Source organism: Nelusetta ayraudi, unplaced genomic scaffold (genome assembly GCF_046127955.1).
Source record: "Nelusetta ayraudi isolate G7.1 ecotype Tasmania unplaced genomic scaffold, CSIRO-AGI_Nayr_v1 ptg000135l, whole genome shotgun sequence".
Classification (NCBI taxonomy): Eukaryota; Metazoa; Chordata; class Actinopteri; order Tetraodontiformes; family Monacanthidae; genus Nelusetta; species Nelusetta ayraudi.
Genome location: NW_027466185.1, coordinates 20,767,861 through 20,789,235, shown reverse-complemented (window position 1 = coordinate 20,789,235; position 21,375 = coordinate 20,767,861). Strand labels below are relative to the sequence as shown.

The following is a 21,375-nucleotide window of genomic DNA, read 5'->3' as shown; positions in this document are numbered from 1 at the left end:
GTCAAATGAAAGTTTTTTTTTATTGTTTATTGTAATATTCTTCCCACACAAGTCAGTGACCTGAGAATTTAAAACCATGAAAATACATGCAGACACACAAAGGGTCATACTCTAATCCTTCAAACAGGCTGCTTTATTTGATTTATGCAGAACTCACACACAATGAGGATGTCTAATTAAAGAGAAATAGATAATGAAAAAAAAGGTCTGACTTTGAATTGAGAACATTTGAGTTGTACAAAAAAACAAAAAAACAAAACAAAAAAACAAAAAACAACAACACAAAAACAGGTGAAATTCAATGAAGTTGATGTTGACGGTCCACATTCTTGTTCATTAGTTGACAGTGCCCCTTCTGGAATCTTTAACCCTGGTGTGATCATCAATTTCATCAATTATTGCACCCTATTTTCTCACAAATGTGATTTTATGTGGAGATGAAATTCAAAAAAACACAACAAAACAAACACACAAAAATGAGCACAATTGTGCGTGGAACTGTGTGAAGGCACGTGGAGCAAATCACTGCCTGTTGTTGCCGGGCTCCGCCCCTCACCAATCTGAGATGTCATTCATTGGTGGGCAGTGAGAACACGGGTGCAGAGTAAAGATGCCATTTAGGAGTCACACGGCGGCGACATGCTCAGCAAGAGGCAGCCACTCATTTCATCCAAAGTGCACATGACGGTCTCCCTTCATTACAGGTGTACATACATACCAACAGCGTAAGTATAATAAATACAGAATCTAACAGAATCCGACGTTTAACATGGGCATATCGCTGCACAAACACGTAAAGGCTAAGACTAATTTATCAATGTTAATGATATCAATTATGATAAAGCGCATTTCGATGGCAACGTCATCTTAAAACCTCTCACTAAAGGCACTTAACGTCAACTTTTTTTTTTAATGAATGTCATAGCGTCCATCATGAATGCACACAGCACTGATTTTAATGGTAAGGCACCCCTGTATATCAGTTAGCCAAGATGAAAGGTGAGTCCTCAGCTTGTCAAAGAATTACATGTTTCAGAAACACCTTGAGCAGTTTAAAGTCCTCTCATGTTTTGACGCGGTTCTATATTCTTGCCAATTTTCAACTCTGCATCCCTCATAATTAATTACAGCATAGTGAGCCATCATACTGTGGAAAAAAAACTGTCTTGGGACTGACGCTTTGAGAAAAATAACCGGGAGGTGATCTTAGGCAGGAGGCCTGGCTGGCTGCAAGTGTTGTCGCTTAGCTGTGTGAGGTATGACGGCCCTTTGTGACATCACAAACCAAGTCCAAAGAAGTACAAATGAGTTTAAAACACTATGGCACCTTTTTGTGTGAATATGCAAACTAACCTCCAGTAAATTTAAAAACAGAAATGTATAGCAGACAAATCTTAGTATCTATTAATATAGTAAGTTAGCTACCACACACACACACACACACACCTGTAAATAAAAACATTTTTTTTAGACTAATGGAATGGTGGCACCCATATTTTACAGAAGTAGAATGGACCTGCATGCCAAAGGCACCCAGAGGACCTTGTTATTTGTGTAAGCGTTCATTTCAGCCTTTGTCCAGCAGGGTGGCGCACTAAGCATTGCACTGGGGAGATAACAATCGAATTGGACTTCCCAGGGGGTGAGCAAACTTTTGAATTGAGCTAACTGTCACTACGAACTGCCAAATAATAAATGCTGGATTTTTCAGAGGGGCAGCCATTTACGCACGCTCTCCTTCCCTGCAGGAAAACTGTAATGCAGCGTTTTCACTTAGGGTTAATTTTTTTAGGGCAGTACTAAAGTGCTACTGTACTGCCCTAAAACTTGACAGGAAACAGAAAATGATATTTGTTGAAATGATATGCGATTTCGTTGATATGGTTTAGTTCATTGAGTGACATGGTAATTCTGTTAATGTTGCAGATTAGATATACATCTCCAGCGTATATCAACACCCCTTCAGCGTTTTCACGTGTGGGAGAGAAAATGCTACCTGACAAAAAGACTTTTTTTTTTTTTTAGGCATTTTCTCACCTTTTGACATTTGTGACAATTTTAACACAAGAGGGAAATTTTAAATGCCTGCAAACGACCCTTTTTGCGTAGTGAAATGGGGTTCAAGTATCCACGGTCAGCCGGTGCGGCACAAACTCTCTCGTCGTCATCCTTTGTGTTGTCTGCTCTTCTACCTGTTTTCAAGGCCTGCACAAGAAAAGCCAATTTTTTTTTTCCACCTTATTTCGTCTACATTCATGTGTTTTTCGTCGTTGTTGTTCAGCTGTCTATTGCAATAACACGTTGGTAATGTCACAAGTGTGAATTTTGTCTGCTCGCAGGCCCTTTTTTGGTCCTGTTAATGAACATTTCAAACGTTCCCGTGGGTTCCACAGAGCTTTGGAAGCCTGGATATTCACATTTAGCAATTTGTACTCTTTGGATGGCGCTGTGAAACAATCGACACCATGAACCCCCGTGTGTCACACAGGTCTCTTGAAGTAGAGTTCTATTAACACCCGTCGTACCAAAGGTAGATGTGAGGCACAGGATGTGCTGCTGCCATCCCCGATTCTCAACCCATCGAGCTATTCTCAGAAACAGGCAGCACATAAGAAAGTGACATGGTACTTGCATTTTAAGGTAATCTCGGAGAGAGTGAAGAAATAGTCCCTAGTATAAAATGCTCCAGGCTTTAATTAAAGGCTCTCAAATAATGTCCATTTTGAGCACATGCAGGGATAAAGGGACAAAGCTGTTTTTTCATCAGTACACCTGTAACCCATTTGTGAAGAAATAATGTAAAAAAGATTTTAAAAAATGAGAGAATCACAAATTTCCAAGTATGGAAAGAACTGTGCACTCTAAATTGTCCGTGTGTGAGTGCGAATGGTTGTTTGTCTTTCTATGTGGCCCTGCAATGAACTGGCAACTTATCCAGGGTGTCACCCTATGACAGCTGGGACAGGCTCCAGCAGACCCCAAAAGAATCAGAATCCTCTCCAATATTTGCTCTGTTTAGAATTATTAATATCTGAAATATCGCTTAACCGAGCTCTCCACCCAGATTTGTACGTTAACTAAAGTCCATTTTAGAGGTTTACGTGTTAAAAGTTTAAAACATGGCATTAATGAAGAAAAAGAGGAAAAGAAATACAATTCACTATATTTGAAAAAACGGTATCCAGTTGAGAAACCTTTTGTGACCCAAGGATTTCTGAAAATCTACTGCTGATTATGACCTTGTAGAGAAATACAATTATGAATGAAAAAAAGGTCTGGCCTGACATTGGACATGTCCTCGGACTGGTGAAATATCATTTTCTTTTACTGCTCAAGTCAAAGACCAAGTAGTTCTTGGATGCAGTTTGTCCACAAAAATAATTTAGTCCAAATACCGGCTGAACATCAAAACAACCAAGTTTGCCATCAACAAATGATTAAGGTTAGATTAATGAGGTTAATCAAGTGGTAGCTTTAGGGCATTTTCAGCTTGACATTTCAGTGACAGCAAGCATTGAAAGCAAATGCAAATGCTACAGAAAGAACGTTGGCTTTGTCCATAGATGGGGATAGGAAGTTGTTCTTTGTCCGGTGGAGGAAGCAAAACAACACGGCTGGTCACATAAGACACTTCTCCTACCCGTCGTCTGGCTTTTGTGGGAATATGCTGATGAACATGTAAACAGGACTATTTCCCTAGCTGCGTGTGAATGTGGTCGCTTCCAAAAAGTTCCACAGTTCAAATTCCCTTGCCCATTTTAACGGGTATATTATGGCACCTTTGTTTCAGTGTTTTTGTGATTTTTTTCAGAAGCGTTTTGACAGGGTTTGATTTGTGTTAATGCCCATTGGCAGTACTGAGAGAACACAAAGTACCACCTCTAAAATAGTCGTAATAAAGCTTTTTTTTGGCAAGGTGACACAAGTCTCTCGTGTTCCCTGCGTTCATTCCCTACAGACGCAAAATTGGGGTTTTGGATAAAGAAATGACTGGCAGTGTTGCCTTTGCCTCATCGATCGCTCTCGGACAAAAGCTCCGCCGGTTTATCAGCAGAAACATGAGGCCTCGGCGGAAAAAACCAAACGCAGCGTTCACGGGCGGATCGTCCACGTATCATCTCCCTTTAAACATTCTGATCTTTTGCTTGTCCGCCAGCAGCAGAGTGACATTGTATTCGTAATCCCCATTGTGGATCCCCGTGTGTCGGAACGCTCCGGCCAAATGGTTCTCCTCCCAGTAGTGGTGCCAGTTCCCGTACTGGTCTGCGCCGAAGCCAAACACGCTGACCTGGAGCAGATGGAGAACATGGAGACGACCATGTCACAGGTACCCACTTCAAAAAAATACTCTTGATTTGAGAGTTTCTGCCTGGCGTCGGCTCGCCACCTTCCCCACGGTTTTGTTGGCCTCACCTCATCACAAATGTGGACGGCCAGTAGCAAGCTGAGGAAGCCGGTGGAGGGATAACGTCCGTGTCCGTCGAGCCAAGCCTCGTGGACATACTTGAAAAAAGCGGGATTGTAAATCATCACCTGAAAAGGGTCGCAGGACGTTTTTGTTAGACATGAAAAACACAACGTCAATTCCTAAAGTTTGTTCCATGGCCGTTCAAGTGCACATCTGTTGGATGACAGACTTTCGAAACATTGTCAAGTGAAATTACCTTGTCTTTGTTCGCCTTGATTCGAGACACAACAGGCATATACGTCCTAAACGAGAATAAGAAAATAACAGACAAGTTAAATATGGCTGGAAATTACTTGAAGTAGTGTTCCTACTCCTTCTTCTCTTTGGAGACCGACTTTGAATGAACATTTGCACTGTGGGCTTTTCGCATTTTCTTTGTGTAGTAAAATGTTGTGATTTTCATGTGTTTTTTTCCCGCGCAGACATGCAAATCATTTTCGGGACCCGAGTCGTGAAAAATGCTCGGGAGAATGAAAACAACACAGATCCAACTTGTAAATTTGCCACCTGGCCTGTGCATGTGTTTGAAGCAAGTGACAACAGGAAGGGATGAGACGCAAATGACGAGGGAAAGATTCTTCAGGCTGCAGTAGTTGTATGTTTTAAAACCAATGCCTCGTTTTATTGTGGCCGAATGGCGGGAACGAAAGCTTGGTTCAACATAAATCCCACCAATCGCCCACTTAAGCCCCATTTCACGACACTCACCAGAGATGCGATGGCTGGGCTAATGATGACATTGCTGCCAGCGAAATAGATATCTAATGGTGCAAAATGATTGGTTTGGCAGAGCTGTAGGACAACAGTTGGTTTATATTTGTTTTTTGCTTGGTCCACCTACCGCCGCAAAACCGGCTGGCGTGTTTTCAGCGCTGGCAAGCGGATTCCTAATTTTCTTTGACGCAGCGTCATTATGTTAATGATCATGGGTCACTCGGAGCGATGCGGCTCAAGGTGAAAATTAGGTGAATAACTGTCTCCGCTCTGGCAATGTGACAGCGGGTTTAATGGTGGCATGGCGACTAAAAGGGAACGGCGCACACTTTTGTTTCAGGATGGTTGAAAACAAGCAGGAGTAAACAGAGAAAATACAAAGCAAACAAACTAAAGAACAGAAACGAGAAAAGGTAAACATCGCTCACATATGGTAGGCTGGCACTTTCTGCTATTGTTGCTGAGCTGAATACATCTTAGTTATTAGTGACATCATCAATCACTATTTCCAGTAACAATCTATGTCATAAAAAAACAACCTTCTGTATAAACTGAAGTACAGTGGTCAGTTCAAGCAAGACTGCCCTTCTTACTTTTTTTTTTTTTTTTAACTTGCCCCCATATTTCTATTAATAACTTGGGTTACAATTAGACATAAAACACAATATGTAACACATGAAGGGATCCACTGATATTAAATGGAATAAAAAATACATATTGTAAAAAAAAAATAGTTTTACAAAATTTGCTAAATTCAATAATTTGTATTTCGCTAAATTCGCAAAAACTTAGTTCTGTGCGCGCACCTATCTCCAGGAACGTGGGCACAACCTTCATGAGTTTTAGTCCAACATCATAGCTGGTGCAAAAAAAACAAAACAAAAAAAACAAAAAAATAAATAAATAAATAAAAGATGTGAAACTGAGTGAGATATTAGAGAACTGCTATTAAAATGGCTTGCTTAAATGTGTTGCACTTGTCACTATATACTCGTAAATCTTTAAATGCTCAGCCTTTAAAAGGACAACTTGCCCCCAGAGAGGCAGCCTTACTATGTACTGCAGAAGGAGTTATCAATGGTGTGGGTTCGTCGGTATCTTAATGCCTTGTCTCTGAAAATGAGACGCGCCACTACGTCTTGTGGCACTCAAAGCGCAAGGGGTCTTACTTGATAACGTGACCCAGTTTCTGTAGACAAACTGTCTCGTTGTGAACAGAGAGAGGAAAGAGGGGGGAAAAAAAAACACCACACTGGTACCACAAAGACATAAACTGCATCCGCAATTGGCAGGAGGGGTCCGATAATTCTGATACCAACATTGGCGTCTGTTCGTCGTTCGGTCCCTCCCTTTCACATCCGTTGCCTTTCACCCTCTGCACCTTGCACACACAAGCTGCTGCGGCTAATCCTCTGCTGCCGTTTGCCGAGGTTGCCGCGTTATCAGGCGACTCAGTGACACCGAGCTGACACATACAGTCTTGGCGAGGACGAGCGGGAGCGCAGCAGAGGGGAGGCAGAGGGGTGTCGACGCTGCAATATGGCTTGCACACAAACACAGGAAAAACTTCTTTCCCTTAACGAGAACAAAGTACCAGCACCACGGACAGCGGCGGCCCTTTACTGACTCGGTATTGGATCAATAACTGAGTTTACAGTGTCTCGCTGGGCCGTAGGATGGGATGGTTTTTTTTTTAGTTGTCTTTTTTTTTAGCCAAGAATCTTGGATATAATCAGAACAAGCGAGACTGTAAAGCAAGAAAAGAGTTGCATGAAAATGTACGAGCAAAGGTCTATGATATTTCTTATCATAAAGGCTTTCCTCTGTAGTTGTTCGATTAACAGTCACTTTTAAAATACTTTATGGCCATCATATCTTTATTTGTTGGTATTTACTGAGTATCAGCATTCGCCTTAATTGTAAAGGCATTGATACCAAATGCACAGTGTCTCAGTGGTGAACACCCATAAACATATTTTGAATACATGGGACGGTAAATCAACTTACTGCATTAGGGAAAAAAACAAATTCCGATGATATCGCGCATAAATAACTCCCCGTATGAAAGCACGCACGAATGCATTGTCCCTGAAAAGAAACGTTTGTATTGCAAAGAGGAAAATTTCTCTCTTTAGACACTCGGTGAACTCTGGAAACCCTCCCCTTCCCCTGTCTTTGAACTCTCGAACAAAAGGAGCCGCGAGTGATGATGATGCGCCTCGCTGAGAGTCGCACACGGGCACACGCTGAATGACAAAAACGACGGCTGCCGCAGACGCCGCCCCGACTCCTCCTCCGTCGAAATGAAGCATCTCTCCGTTGTTCCGCCGCACCACAGCTTAAACATTAAACATAATGATTCGATCCGCCCGGGATAGGCCCGCATACATATTGATGAGCTCGGCTTTAATATTTGATAGCACTTACTGTTTAATGGTGCCCGTGGTCAGGGCGCTAATTACCCACTGCAGGTCCAGAGTCTTGAAGGGGATCAGCACCAGGCTGGTGCCGTTGTCCAGGTTCTTGGCGCTTTCTGGATACAGCACGTGGTGCGTCGTCCTGGTTCCCACGTCCTCCTCGAAACCGTCGGTCAGTGCCTGGTTCATTCTGCACACACACACACACACACACAGAGGCAGACGTGATAAAAGAGAATTATGTTATTACAGTGCAATTTTCATGCATCTTCCCCTTCCATTTTCCAATGCGACGGGCCCTTTTTATAGACTTTTATGGCAGCCACTTTGTGCCTGCTAGAAAAATAGCCTGCCAAGGAACACAATGCCAAGCAATGTTGGAAAGCAAGTCATGATCACACGCGTATCTCAAGGAAAGACGAAGGGGAGGCTCGGGGGGGATGGAGACCCCAAAAAAACAAAAGCTGTTGTACATACTTTGTGCATATTTTAGGCATCCAAAAAGAAAAAACAGAAGACAATCTAGCGTCCAATTACAGCTCGGCAATCACTGGCTGCCAAGCGAGGAGAGGGCTTTTTATTATGCCCGACAATACTCACTCAGACTGGAGCTGTAATTGGCAGGAAAATAGTTTGACAGTGGCAGTTGGTCCGGGTCAGCGGGAGGAGAGGAGTAATCACGCAGCTGACCCACGTGCGACCGGCATCACCTGGTTGGGCGCTACGGCCCAAGCTGAAGCGTGCTCCTCATTACTGAGTCTGAGATGACAGCTGTGTTAGAATTTGACATTTGCAGCCTGAACCTGTCAGGAGTCAAAACAGCTTCTAACAATTGGCTTTTTTTTTTTTTGGCATCTACGCCATCCGACAGTTGAGTCTCTCTCGTTTTTGTTTTTTTTTATTATTATTTATCCAGCTTTAAATAACGGTGGCAAGCAAGCAAGAACTAGACAACTTTTTTTTATGGGCCGTGTAAGTGATGATGACAATAATAATAATGAATCCTTAAAACATTTTTTAAACCACAAACAAGCACTTCTTTTGGTTGTTAGTCTTTGGGGCAAATGGAGAAATAAATGAGTAAACAGAACACTCCTTTTTTAACGGCGCAGCCCTTTAAGTTTATCGCTGACACATCTGCCAGATATGAAGCAACAACGGCAATAAAGCCATTCGGCATTTAGAGTTTTGTTTTCCACCATCTGGCAAATACAAATCCATTGTTCCCTCTGCTTCAGGCCCGTCTTTTTTGTTGTTTTTTCCCCTCCCAGTGCCAGAAACTGCTGAGGGAGGTGGTTTTTTCAGCTCTTTAGCTGCTTAATGCTCCGGTGTGTCCAGCAGCTACTCAAGACGGATGCTGGCCAGGCAGCCGTTCACAAATTCATCATCGTAAATCAATGTAAACGTCAGCGTGCGGATGAGAGCTGTGCGTGAGAATAAACACGCACGAACCTCACCTCTCCACACCAAACCCTAGCACACAACAAGTCCAACCTGCAATGTTTATTGAGATTATCGTCTTATGGGATCGATGGGAGGCGGCGGGAGAGAGGTACGGCAGCCTCTAATGAAACGCTTGCTGGCGACGTGGCAGCTGTGAAGTGGAAGGAGAGCCGCTGGGTCCCCGCGAGGAGGTGTGCCGCCCGGCCAGTGATAAAGATGCCGCAACAGATGTGACTATTATCACGCGGCGGCCGGCAGTCGTGATCGATGCGATCGAATTCGATGCAACGGAGGAGATGAGACTGTGCAACTCTCAGATTTGTTGACAAGATGGAAATATGCAGAAAAAGGTGGGAGCGCTGAAAAAGAAGGGGCAAAGGGATTGGATGTTCCAGTTGAAAAGTCTGTAAAGTTTAAAAACTTAGTTCTGTTCACCATACTGCTATTTTGGTCTTGTCTTGACACTCTTTGGTCTTGGTTTCGGACATAACGGTATTGTGTTCAGTGCGAGAATCAGACAAACTGGTCTGAAGCACCGTTATTATCATACCCCTTCTTCAAACCAATAAAAAGCATCTGGGGGTTTTTTTTCTGAAAGAAAAAAAACAAAACAAAAACATGTTACATAAAACACGGTACAAACTTCTCTTCATGCCGTTGTACAGGGACGAAGACGCACTGGCTCAGAGAGCAGGGAGCAACAGACTGAATAGAGGGAAGACAACAAGTCACATTTGCAACCCATTTAAGGTGAAAGTCCCACTGATTGTCTGCATTTGACCCCTGAGGGAATGGTAGGCAGCAGCGGTGCCGTGCTTGGGAATTATTGGGTGACCTCACCCCAAAAAAATCCAACCCCAAATACTGAGCGCCATGCAAGGCAGCTATGGGCACCAGTCTTTTTTACAGCCTTTGGTATGACCAAGACAAGTTTAAACCCACAACCTCCCATCCGCAGGGTGGGCACTCTGCCACCAGCCCACTGAGCTGGTCTGCGTTGGTGACGGGGCAGGTAAACGCACAGGAGGGAAAAGCGACAGGAAGTGATCTGATGCAAGGGGAGTTTGGGTGATAAAACAGGAAATGAAGGACACCAAGACACGGCTGGATTAACTATAGGATAAGGCTTCCTTTTGGAGGCAGAGTTGCTTCCTCATGGTGCGGTTCAACTAATCTCTTGCCAAAGACAGTCAGAGGTGGTGGAAAGCCAAATGTAATGTCCTTCGCTCAATGTGAAAGAGCTCTGATAAACCTGCCTGTGTTGGTGTAGCCACCATTTACAAACTTATAGTTGTTTCCTGGTTTCATCGAAACCCTGGTTGCGCATTGCAGAAACTCTTATTTTTCTTTTAAAAACTAGGTTCTGCTCAAAAAAATAAAAATTTATGGCCACGTAAATGTTCAGAAGCTCCAGTGTTCACTTCCAAGACTTTCTGCTTGTCTCACTGTGTCTGGTCGGCTGACTCCAACACTCCCAGGACAGCCAGGTTAGGTTAATTGATTCTGAATTGTCTGTACGTGTCAACGTGACTGTCCTTGTTTGTCTCCGTGCATCAGCACCGTGATAAACAGCCGACTTGTCCGAGGTGTACCCATCCCTCACATAATGACAGCGGAGGAAATTGACATTTTGTTCTTCCTTTCTGGCCCCGTGGGCAAGAGAGCAGCAACACGTGACGAATCGGTGATTGACTGGTTTTCCTGGGCGACGAGAGAGGTCTGGCAGCAGGACTTGTTTCAATTTTTGCAGTTCATACATAATGAAGGCGTCACATCTGCAGTGCATCGACAGATGCAACTATTTGTGTTTTCTCAAGAGAGAAGGAAAAAGCCAAAGGGAACAAAGAAGATCTTTAAGTTAAGTTGGATCTCAATACGAAATCAATGACATTCACAACAACACAAACTGACAATGTACTGGGCAAAAATACTTTGGAAAACACAACAGTTAGGGTGAAACATACCACCACCCCGTATTTGTGCCAGTCTACTGGCATTTCAATGGAGCTGGGACCTGGGGAGGCTCCAGCAGTGATGTCACTGTCAGAAAAACAACTCCATAGACGAAGATGACACAAAAAAACTTGAAAACCCGAGACATGAACACCCCACTGCACAGTTCTCAAGCATGGGATATGGAGTGCAAGCTGTTCTATTTGTAAACACCTTTCTCCCTGCCGCCCAGGGTTGCTATTTCCCATCTGCCGCCACAAGGCGGACCTTTGCTTTGTGCTATACAATAAAATTATGTTTTCAGACTTTGTGTACTGGCGCTGCCTCAAGGAAAACTTCTTTCATTCATCCAACTGCAAAGCTTGTGAATGCACTGAACCCAAGACAGCCTTTGAGAGGCGCTTCACAATTACCATCACAGCCGCGTTTGTGATGCGTCACTCGGCCGCGCTGCGCTGGAAGAGCCTCTGAGGTCGCGGTTGCTTTCTTTGTCACACACAGTCACAGGGCGGTGGATGGCTAAAAGACTGGCCTGAAAGCAAGATGGCTACATAGAGTCGCTCTTTATTAACCAAAAATGATTTTTTTTTAGGATTTTATTGTACAATGCATATCGCAATGTAAATTATAATTAATTGTGAAAGTTAATTGTGGAAGATTCACATGAGCTTTCTTCACGTTTTGCAGCAGGTGCCAAAGCTGAGACATCCTGCTCTGTAGAAGACCGGCCGGGGATGGCCGAGGCCAGCGCCTCGGTGAGCCCTCATCTGTAAGGGCACTCAAGAAGTCAACAAGTTAAATGGATTCAGTGGGCAGCTCCCTGACTTAATCTTGCGAAGCGTCAACTGCCTTAAGGAGGCAAATATTTTAGATTGGACGAATCAATATTCAACCAGTGCTCCAGCTCCGCCCCAGCCCTCGCCCGGCAACTGGGAATGACCACATAGGCGTGAAACAAGCTGGAGCCTGTGACGGTCTCACCTCACTGAAGAAATGGTTTGCGTGGGGAAACAATTTTCCAAAAACATTAAAAACAGGCACCAGTGTTGGGAATGAAATCAATGTTGCATTGCAAGAAAAGAAAAAGAAAAAGAAAAAGAAAAAGAAAAAGAAAAAGAAAAAGAAAAGAAATACTACTTTAAAATGTTGCTTAACAGCTTTTTGGATGGCTTGAAGAATAGCAGCCCTTAAGGGATCTCCACCGTCACAGAGAGCACCGTCATGATTTACCAATGGCATGTCTCCTGACTTAAAAATTTATAGCGGGATTTAAACAGCCTCAGGTGTAAGAAGTAAGTTATTGCAGCCAGTTGCTCTGACTTTTATGGGCCATCAGAAATACTGTTCTGTCTGCTAGCTGTTGCATTTTCAAACACGGACAGCAAATCGGTGTCACCGAGGATCCCACAACATGTTGACGCCGTCCACCTATTAGAGGCTGCAGGGGGCGCTGGAGCTGATTCCAGCTGTCGCAGTGTGAAGGTGGAGTTACACCCTGGATGAGTTTCTGGTTTATCGCAGGGCCACTTCGAGAGACAAACAGCCTGTCGCACTGACACTGACTCCTACGACCAATTTGCCAATTAGTTTAGCGTGAATGTCTTCAAACTGTAGGAGGAAGCCCAGGTAACCGGGGAACGCCCAAAGACACGTGGAGAACATGCAAACCCACGCACAGAAAAAGAAACCTATTCGCTGGAAAATGATTGTTCTAAAATGTTTTGAAGGGATGAAAGGATGAGATCAAGCCAGTGGCGGAAGGAGCCATGAGTGGGCTGGTGCACTTTGTAAATAAAACAAAAGTGAATTAAGTGACTTCACAAGGCTGACATTTATTCTCAAAGGTGCTCGATGTCAACGCTATCTACATCCATGCACTTTTAAACTCGAATCAATCTACATTAAAATGCAATTCGTCTACAAGCGTGGGAACGGCACCACACACTGGAAGCGAGCAACAGTGCAGCCAAGATGTTGTTTACATTTCAAGGCGAGGAGAAACAGTGCGTCTCTAGTGCCCCGGGGTGTATTGATAAAATGATCCATCTTTGCATTTTGGATGACATACAGCTCTCGTTGCCAACAAATATAGCCAATCGGGCCCCTCAGACGACAGATGCATTGGCAGATACACAATTTAAATCCGCTCGGTTTGCACATATGAAGGAGGCATGAATGCGATCTGACAATACTGGATTTCACAGACTGTTTTCCTGTTTCGACATTTGTGTAAAAGAGCTGATCGGCGCAAGTTGAAATAAATAAAAAAGAAAATCACAATTATGTCTCTTGATGTAGATTCGATACATCAACAGTTGACTTGCAGAGGACCACACTTTGTTGAGTTTGTTGTATTTCATCTGTTGAAATAGCCTAAAAAAAACAGGCAAAGCATGAAAACTGTATGTATGTGTTAATTGTAACTTGTTTTATGGGATTTTTTTTTTTTTTAAAGTTTTATCAAGTATGTTCATCTTCTCATGTCACCTTGACTCCCCTTGAACAAGATCCAGCCTCATTGGCACTCACATGGTTAAATAAAGATTAAAAATATATATATAATTCAATATAATATAATATAATCAATTACATACAAAATAGAAAAAAAAAGTGTTATTTTCTTAGCATGAATTTCAGGTGTTTTTGTTTTATCCAACCATTGTTTTCTTTTTGTTTTTTTAGCCTCTCTCTGCCCCAGAGCTCTCCCGTCAACACAAAAGTCACATTTCACGACCGTTTGTCTCCAAGCTACGAGACTGTGTGCAGTGCAGGAGAAAGAATGAGCTGTATCGAGAGCACAAAATGTCACGCTAATTAATGTCAACCAACGCCGGCAACAAAGTCTGATTATTGGATAACTGAGTCTGGATTTTGTGCGTACGTGTGCTGAAAAGTAGAATTAATGAGCACTCTTTTATTAGTGTTTATGGCTTCATGAGTCATGAGTCAGAACCTGTCCTTTTTTAAAACCAATTATTTCCCAAGGCCGCAGCTCTGTACGCCACCCTTTGACCGGACAAACTGGGCAAGTAGAAAATGTATATCTTTAACCCTTAATGGGGACGACTCGTTAAATACTTAAAACTTAAAGGTGACATTTGAAAATGTTTCAATTTCAGGCTAAAAAAATGGACACTTCCTTGCCCTTCTTTTAAATCTATATGTAGAAATAACGAGAGAGTAATCATTCATATTGATACAGTGAGTTTCTGGCCAAGCGGAACCTACCAACCCCTGACCCCAAGCCACCCTGAACGTCTCTGGCATTCTGCCCTTCATGTCAAAGTGGCCATTAGCAGCCCGGACACCTTTTGGTGTGATTATTAAAAAGCCGTGAAGCACCAATGTATATCCCAACACGCATCCAGCCTGACGTCGCCAGCAAACATTTTGAAGGTCAGTCGCATTTCACGGTTGCCTCGTTTTTCTCTTTTTTTTTAACTCAAGGTCCCACCAGTCTGCTGCCTTCACCTTATTTATTTATCTATTTATTTATTTTTATCTAATTTGTGCACTTTAGAGCGCATGCTGGCAAGAACACAAACAAAAATGTTGTTGTTTCCGACCGACACAGACGAGACGTGTCGCGCGTGCACTTTATTTATTTATTTATTTTAATCTTCAATTTCACACTAGGTGTATTGTCTGAGATTTTTAGTTGCAAAGAACCACAGTTGACAACCAGCCACCTTGCTCCTCAATTATTTAGACTGGGCCCAGGTAAGGACCTGTCTCGAATACATCAGGTACATAGCTACGCGTTCCTATCGATACTTCTTTTTAAAAGTTTCCCGGCGAAGGCCTGGGAAAGAATAAACCCCGCCGCATGTAGTAAAAGTTTAATGTCCCAGACAGCTGAAGACGAGACGCCTGCACTGATTGATTCCACTTAATTAAACACACTTTTTCGCCACTGTTCCGCCGCGCAGCTCGTTAACGGAGCGCTCCCCTCAGCACGAGGCGTTCCGGAGCGCATGATGAGCTCTCGCGCTTTATACCGCGTTCCCTTCAGGATTGGCTAAATTTACTCAAAGTCAGGTTTGCTGGAGCGAGTGCGGCTTTTCTGCTCCCCCTCTGAAAGCCCTGTTTCCAGCTGCCTTCATACTAACTAGATGAGGACAATGATGGGAGTTTTTGGTGAGAGTTTTACCCAAAAAAGGGATTGTAAATATTCACATGATTAAAAAAAAAAAGCAAAAAAAAAAAAAAAAAGCAAAAGGAAGTAGTATTTTTTCAAATTTTATCCTCATCCGTCCAGATGTAGTTGATGTTTTTCAGATTTTTTTTTATAGAATGTCTCTGGCGGTACTTCACAATCTCTTCAAATGACCAGCATTTCCGCTGAGTCACTTTACTATTTATAAAAAAGAAAATGAATAATGGAAAATTCACCTTGTTTTCCATTTGATGATTTGAGGCAGATGAGGTTCTGAGAAATAATTTGCAAAGCGGGAAACACAATTTACCCTCTAAAGGCGTCACGACCTTGACACAAACAAAAGAAAAATGATCTTTAAAAAAAACCCCCAAAAAACAGAAAAAGCACGAGACAAAAACACAGAGTGGTTTAGTTGCATGAAGGACAATGTGACAAGGACAAAGAGTGACAGGCAGGGAGGCAAATGAATACCAGATGTCACTTGTTAAACTAATAAAAAAAAAGGGAGAGTGGGGGGGTTGAGTGGTGGGGGCACAAGGACATGCTGTGTGATGTCAGAAATGAAAAACCCACAACGGGGGTCGACCAACATGAAACAATAAAACACCCCGGAGATTGAACGACAGACTGAACCAGATAGTCAACCACACGTAAAAAAACATAGGTTGGAGAAAACAAATCAGTTTTGAGGATGTGTCCAATCTAAATACTACAACGATGACGATGGTTCATTTATTACGATTAACATGCAAGATTTCTGCTTTTTTTTCTGCTTTGTGTGGGACGTAAAAAACAAACAAACAAACGAACAAACAAAACAACACATTTAATGCACAAACTGCTCTTCACTCTGCACCCAGTGCCCCATGCAGGCCCACATAAATGCAGTCAGTATTATTATTATTTTCTTCCCGTATCAGCCACGGTGACATGGGCTTTATGAGAAACAAATAAAAAAGTGGTGAGCGGCGTCGCACTTGAAAACGATGTGCAGTTAAAGCGGGCTGGTCATTTGAATTCAGCAGGCAGGACAGACGTTTTATGGGAGCTCTTAAGTTAGCGTGGGCAGCTGGAGGTCTCGGCTCCACGGCTGAACAGAAGGGAGCGCTTCCGAGGCTGTATTAGCTTTTTTTTTTTTTTATATCATCAATGCTGGCCGCACACCAGACGGTCGTCAGGTCTTGCCAACGGTGGGCGAAACTGAGGACTTTAGCATAATATTTCAAGATTTTTTGGACAGGAAGTCCTTTGAATGTGCACACTCGACAAATAGACTGAAATACTTTTTTTTTTTTTTAGACGACATGTAAAGATAGTTGTTCCAAAATATTAATTTAAACACAAAACTCAGCTCCCACCTATTTCTTTTTTTTTTATCTTGACCTTGAAAACCAAACTTTGAGTCACCTAAAAAGTTCCAATTAGTTTTAATCTCTGATTATTGGCTTGACTTGCTGATATCCTTATCTAGTAATTATTGTGACAGTGTTTTTAATCATCATCGTCATCATCATTATTATTGAGAAACAATTTTCAATAATCATTCAATACAGTACAATACAAAATTATATAAGAGATAGGCATCGATTTATCGTTTCCTCACAGGTGTTCGTTGCCAAGTTACCGCTGGTTCGAATCCAAAGACAGGAAAAACAATGATCCATATGGGGAGAATGTGAAACTTATTAATGTCAGAAGATGTGGGAACACTGTCCAATCATCACATTGCTGCGTAATGATTTATTTATTTATTTATTTATTTTTAAGCGCAAGCGCGCTCACATGTCGGTCGTCCGAGGAGATAAAGAACACGAGCGGAATCCTGGCTGGAGGTTTGGTAAGCTGCCTTTGGCGCCAAGGAAGTGGAGAACATCCAGTTACTGATGGCTCCTGATTGGCGAGTGTGACAGGACTTCCTTTTGGCAGCAGCCAACTGTTGGGGTGTGGGAGAGACGAGAGCAGTGCCATTGTATTGGCACCACACAAAGAGAAGTGGTTTGGACAAATGATGCGCATGATTTGGTCAAATCCAAGCCACAGATTGGGCGAAACCAGTGCCCAGTAACAGACTTCAGACTGCGGACCTACGACAGCGTCGTTCCCAGCGGAACAGAGGATTACGACCGATGACATCTGTCCTCTGTCTGAGGATGCCAACGATAACAGGCACTTGCAGGGGTATTCTGGTCATTGCCAGTTCTCTCGGGGGACAATATCTATCTTTAAACCCCGCCAAAAAATATCTCATTTTCAGAATCTGGTCCGCAGGTTTAAAGGAAATCGGCGCGAGTTGCGTTTGGCGAGAAGTTGGACCGTGGCTAAAGCCGGAAAAGCCGGCAGCATTAGGCGCGTGAAAATCCCGGTTTTTGAAGGCAATTTCAAGCGGGGATTTCCGAGTCACCTATTACATCCGCGGGGGCCCCAAAGATCCATCTTAATGAAGTTATTTGCAAGGGCTTACATCATCGTGTCGAATATAAGCTTGACTGATCCTCAATTCAGCAGAGTAAATATGAAGGATGAGACAATCACGTACCCGAGGCAGCCAAGGCCAAGGTCTTTTCTTTTTTCCTTCTGAAATGAAATATCTGAGTGCACTGGGGATATGATCGCATATCATCAGACACCCCGTGCTCCAAATAGAAAAGAATGTGATGTACTTGATTCTTGAAAAAAAGAAGAAGAAAGAAACCTTATTTGTCTGGAATTAAAGGGAGTCATAAAAATATTGTGCCGAGATTTGCTCTTGGGCACGTAGTCCAAACCCTAAAAATTTGTATTCCACAGCCTGCTGCTTATAGCTGCTTTTATTAGTAAACCTTTGGCTCGCACCGCGGCTTCCAACAAAGCAAAGCTGCCCAGGTTGGAATAAATCAGAGTGGAATACAACGGATTAGCATAGCGGACTCCTGCAGGAGGATATTTCACCCTCGGTAATGACTCTTGTCTCGATGATGTCTCTGCCATCTGATAATTAAATCTGTAGACAATGCCACGCTGCTGTCACAGCATGGGGGTGGGGGACGTCTGACAAAGAAGGTAAGTGCAGTAATGTGACTTAACGCGGACTCAACTCGTCACAGCGGGCCGACAGAAGCCACGCTGAGATAAATTTGCGGCGCGAGAAATTCACTCCTGGATATTTAGGCGGCCTCAGAGGAGACCGGCTTGATTTCTCTGCATCGCTGACGTCGCCGTGAAGGCAATTCGACATCAATCTAAACAGAGTCCCCAGGCGGTGGAGTCAGTCAGCCTCCAAAGAGGGAGGGGGCGCCAGAGAGCTCATGGTTGAGAAGCAAAGGAAGCGGGCAGTGTTCTGACTTTGACTCTAATATAAACAATACATTGGTCAATAATTTTGCAAAAAAAACTTGCAAAAACCAAACAGAATTTGGATCTTTTAAACACAAAAGTAACAAGCATGTTTTCCAATCCAAATACAAAGTACAGATATTTGTGTAAAAAATGTAGAGATTAAAAGTCGTCAGAAAAAGAAGCAAAGTACAGATACATCAAATCTTGAAGCAATTTGTATCCATTTATATTTATACATACAGCGCTGGCAACGTGATCAAGTACCTGGTACTAGCGAGGAGAACCCTAAGAAACTGGCCGGACACCAAAACACCTCAAATATGTCTGAAAATAAGGAAAGAGGTGGGGATAATTTGGGATATTTTCAGGGTTGGCAGTCATTTCTGAGGTAGACTGCTGGAGATAATTGATTTTGGGATGTAAAACTTGACAATAGCCGACATGCGTAAAGTCGTCCAGCCCGGAGTGCTGCTGAAAGTAATCCCCTCCTCTCGTGAAAACGAGAACGAGCTCATTCTGAACATGATCCTGAACAGATTATCCCGGCGCCGCCAGGACTCCACGCGTGAAAGAGGTTCGCCCTGGTTATTCAAACCTCAGGACGAGGATTGTCTGAATGCAGCGAAGGTGTCTGATGTCATGTGATTCTCAAGGTCTGTTGCTCGCATCAACTGATGTAGTGGCATTAAAAAAAAATTAGAATGAAAAAAAAAAACTTTTGAGTGTCGTCTTTGTTTGTATTTGTTTTCGAACCAAAGAAGATGTTTTCCTGAATATTCTTGTACTTGGACTAATGAGCCGTGTGTGTTTCCTCAGTTTTTTGGTGGGCTGTTTGTTTGAAACACAGACGGTTATAAAGACGGATGGACATGAGAGCTTCAGTGCTGGGCTGCAGCAGAGGTCATTAATCAGGGTGTGCAGCTTTTTCTGACGATGGTGAACTGGCATTTTTTTTTTCTAGAATTGGAATAGACACTGGATGTTACTAAAATTTGTCTGAAATTCCTTTTAAAGTAGAGGTTACTTTGGTAATTTAAAATACCAGTTTGCACTCCAGAGATTCCTGCTCTAACCCAGCGTAGCCATATTTAAAAAAAATAAATAAATAAATACATTTACTTGATAAAACGTTCGACTTTGTTTTACAAAAGGGCCTTTCATTTGCAAACAAAGCACTAAATCGAGATAAGCGACGCAGACGGGAACCAAGGCAAAGGTGTACTTTTCCGTTTTAGCCTGATAAAGCGTCCCAAAGAGGTGATTTAAGCCAGCGCTGACAACAGCAACATCTTGGATGGGCAAAGGAAACAATCAAATCGCATTAAATACAATAAAACGCATGAGCTCTCTAAACGTCGGCCCCTTGCGGCACGTCAAAAGATTTGCGTGTTCAGTCGGAGTCTCCCAATCTTCTCTCCTTCAATCTGCTGAGCAAACAGAAGGCTCCGGTAGACGGTCGGCCACGCTCGTTCGGTATTCATAACAGTCCATAAAGGAGGCTTTAGTGGAGCCGAGCAGATTGAATTGTGGACGTATGAAATATATTGGCTCTCGGGGGCCTGTGTGTCCACGTCCTTTCCGAGCTGATATCCAGTCAATGTCACCAGCTGGAGACGTTCAGTTTAAAAATGGCTGTCATCTGTTTGGTAGCCAACACGACATCCACCTTTTCGCAGAAGTAGCCTATCGACGCTGGGCAGATTCCTTAAAGGTTAGGTGTGTAATATTTGGAGATTTTTAGGAAGAAACAGCGACATCAAGTGGTTACATTTTAGATTGCAGCGCTCTTTTCACTTTCATCTTCAGTACCCTCCCTCTTCCAAGCTTACCAGCGAACTACAATTCAAATTCAAAGGAAAACTATATGAATTTTTGCTCTACTTATCATCTAAATGTCAATTTGGAATCTTGGAAAACCAAGATTACATTTATTGTCAGTGAGTATACATTTTATTATTTACTAATAGAAAAATCCTAAATCAAGCCAAATTTTACACACTGCATCTTTAATGCGGGTGTGTTAAGATGATGAAATTGCAGATCCCTGCGTTGCTCAAAATTGTAATATAATTTTCAAGAACAATTCAGGGGGAGTGGCAGCGCCCCCTTCCGGGGGTCGGGGGGGGGGGGGGGGGGATTTGCATATTTGCTCACCCCCTGGTAGCTATTAACACAACCTGCCAGGTTCTCCGGGCCATGACTGCCGCAGTAACCCAGAGACTTAGCACGGGCGAGGATCACTTGTTTACCCCTTTTTGACATTCCAAATTAGCTTTCCTCCATCGTAAAGCTGACGGTTCCGCGGTGCAGCCACCCAAAACCCCTCTGAGAAAATCTCTCTTGTCGCGTTCTCTATCTTTCCCAATTCATTCTGCGCCGAGCTGCAATTGGTGTGACAGATTAAAGGGAGCAACAAGCCTCCTCTCTTGTTTCCTGCAGCTCCAGGGCAACTAACTCTTCTCCCCCACAAAGCCGTAAATACTCAAACCCGACTGAGTTCCTCTGCGGCTTGGTTGCATTATTTTCATCAAAATGTCTATTGAAAACAGAACCAGGATGTAAAAACCACTGACCATATCTGAGTGCCGGAAACAGGTTGAAACGGCAGCATGAATTAGTGGAAATGAAAGCGTTCTTTAGTTTTTGAAGTCAATTGTTTGAAAACAAAAGAAACGTTCTGTGTTTTTCCAGAGAGTCGCTGATAAAGTCAAAGCGTTCCAAAGCCTTTCAGCAATTTTCACCTGCAGCTCTGGTGAATTAAAGATTAGCATGTGCGCATCTTGATTAGCATCCCACTGAAGCAGTGGCAAAGGTTTTTTAGGTTTATGGCACATTAGTATTTAAAAAACTGTCAGAAAACAAAGCAATAATTTGAAGTGTCAAACATATTTAAGTATTGAATATGT

At 43.0% G+C, this 21,375-nt stretch overlaps 1 protein-coding gene across 1 annotated transcript in view; it reads right to left on the bottom strand.

Annotated features, from left to right (window-relative positions):
- Positions 1–112: 112 nt before the first annotated feature.
- The window catches only part of LOC142877350 (CMP-N-acetylneuraminate-beta-galactosamide-alpha-2,3-sialyltransferase 1-like), a 74,467-nt gene continuing 53,204 nt past the window's right edge, over positions 113–21,375 (bottom strand). Inside the window, exons 4-7 of the mRNA XM_076011865.1 lie at positions 7,610–7,789; positions 4,665–4,710; positions 4,414–4,533; positions 113–4,288 (exon numbers count right to left, since the gene is read on the bottom strand). Coding sequence (XP_075867980.1) covers positions 4,115–4,288; positions 4,414–4,533; positions 4,665–4,710; positions 7,610–7,789 — 520 coding nt within the window. The 3' untranslated portion in view covers positions 113–4,114. The remainder of the gene's footprint in view (positions 4,289–4,413; positions 4,534–4,664; positions 4,711–7,609; positions 7,790–21,375) is intronic.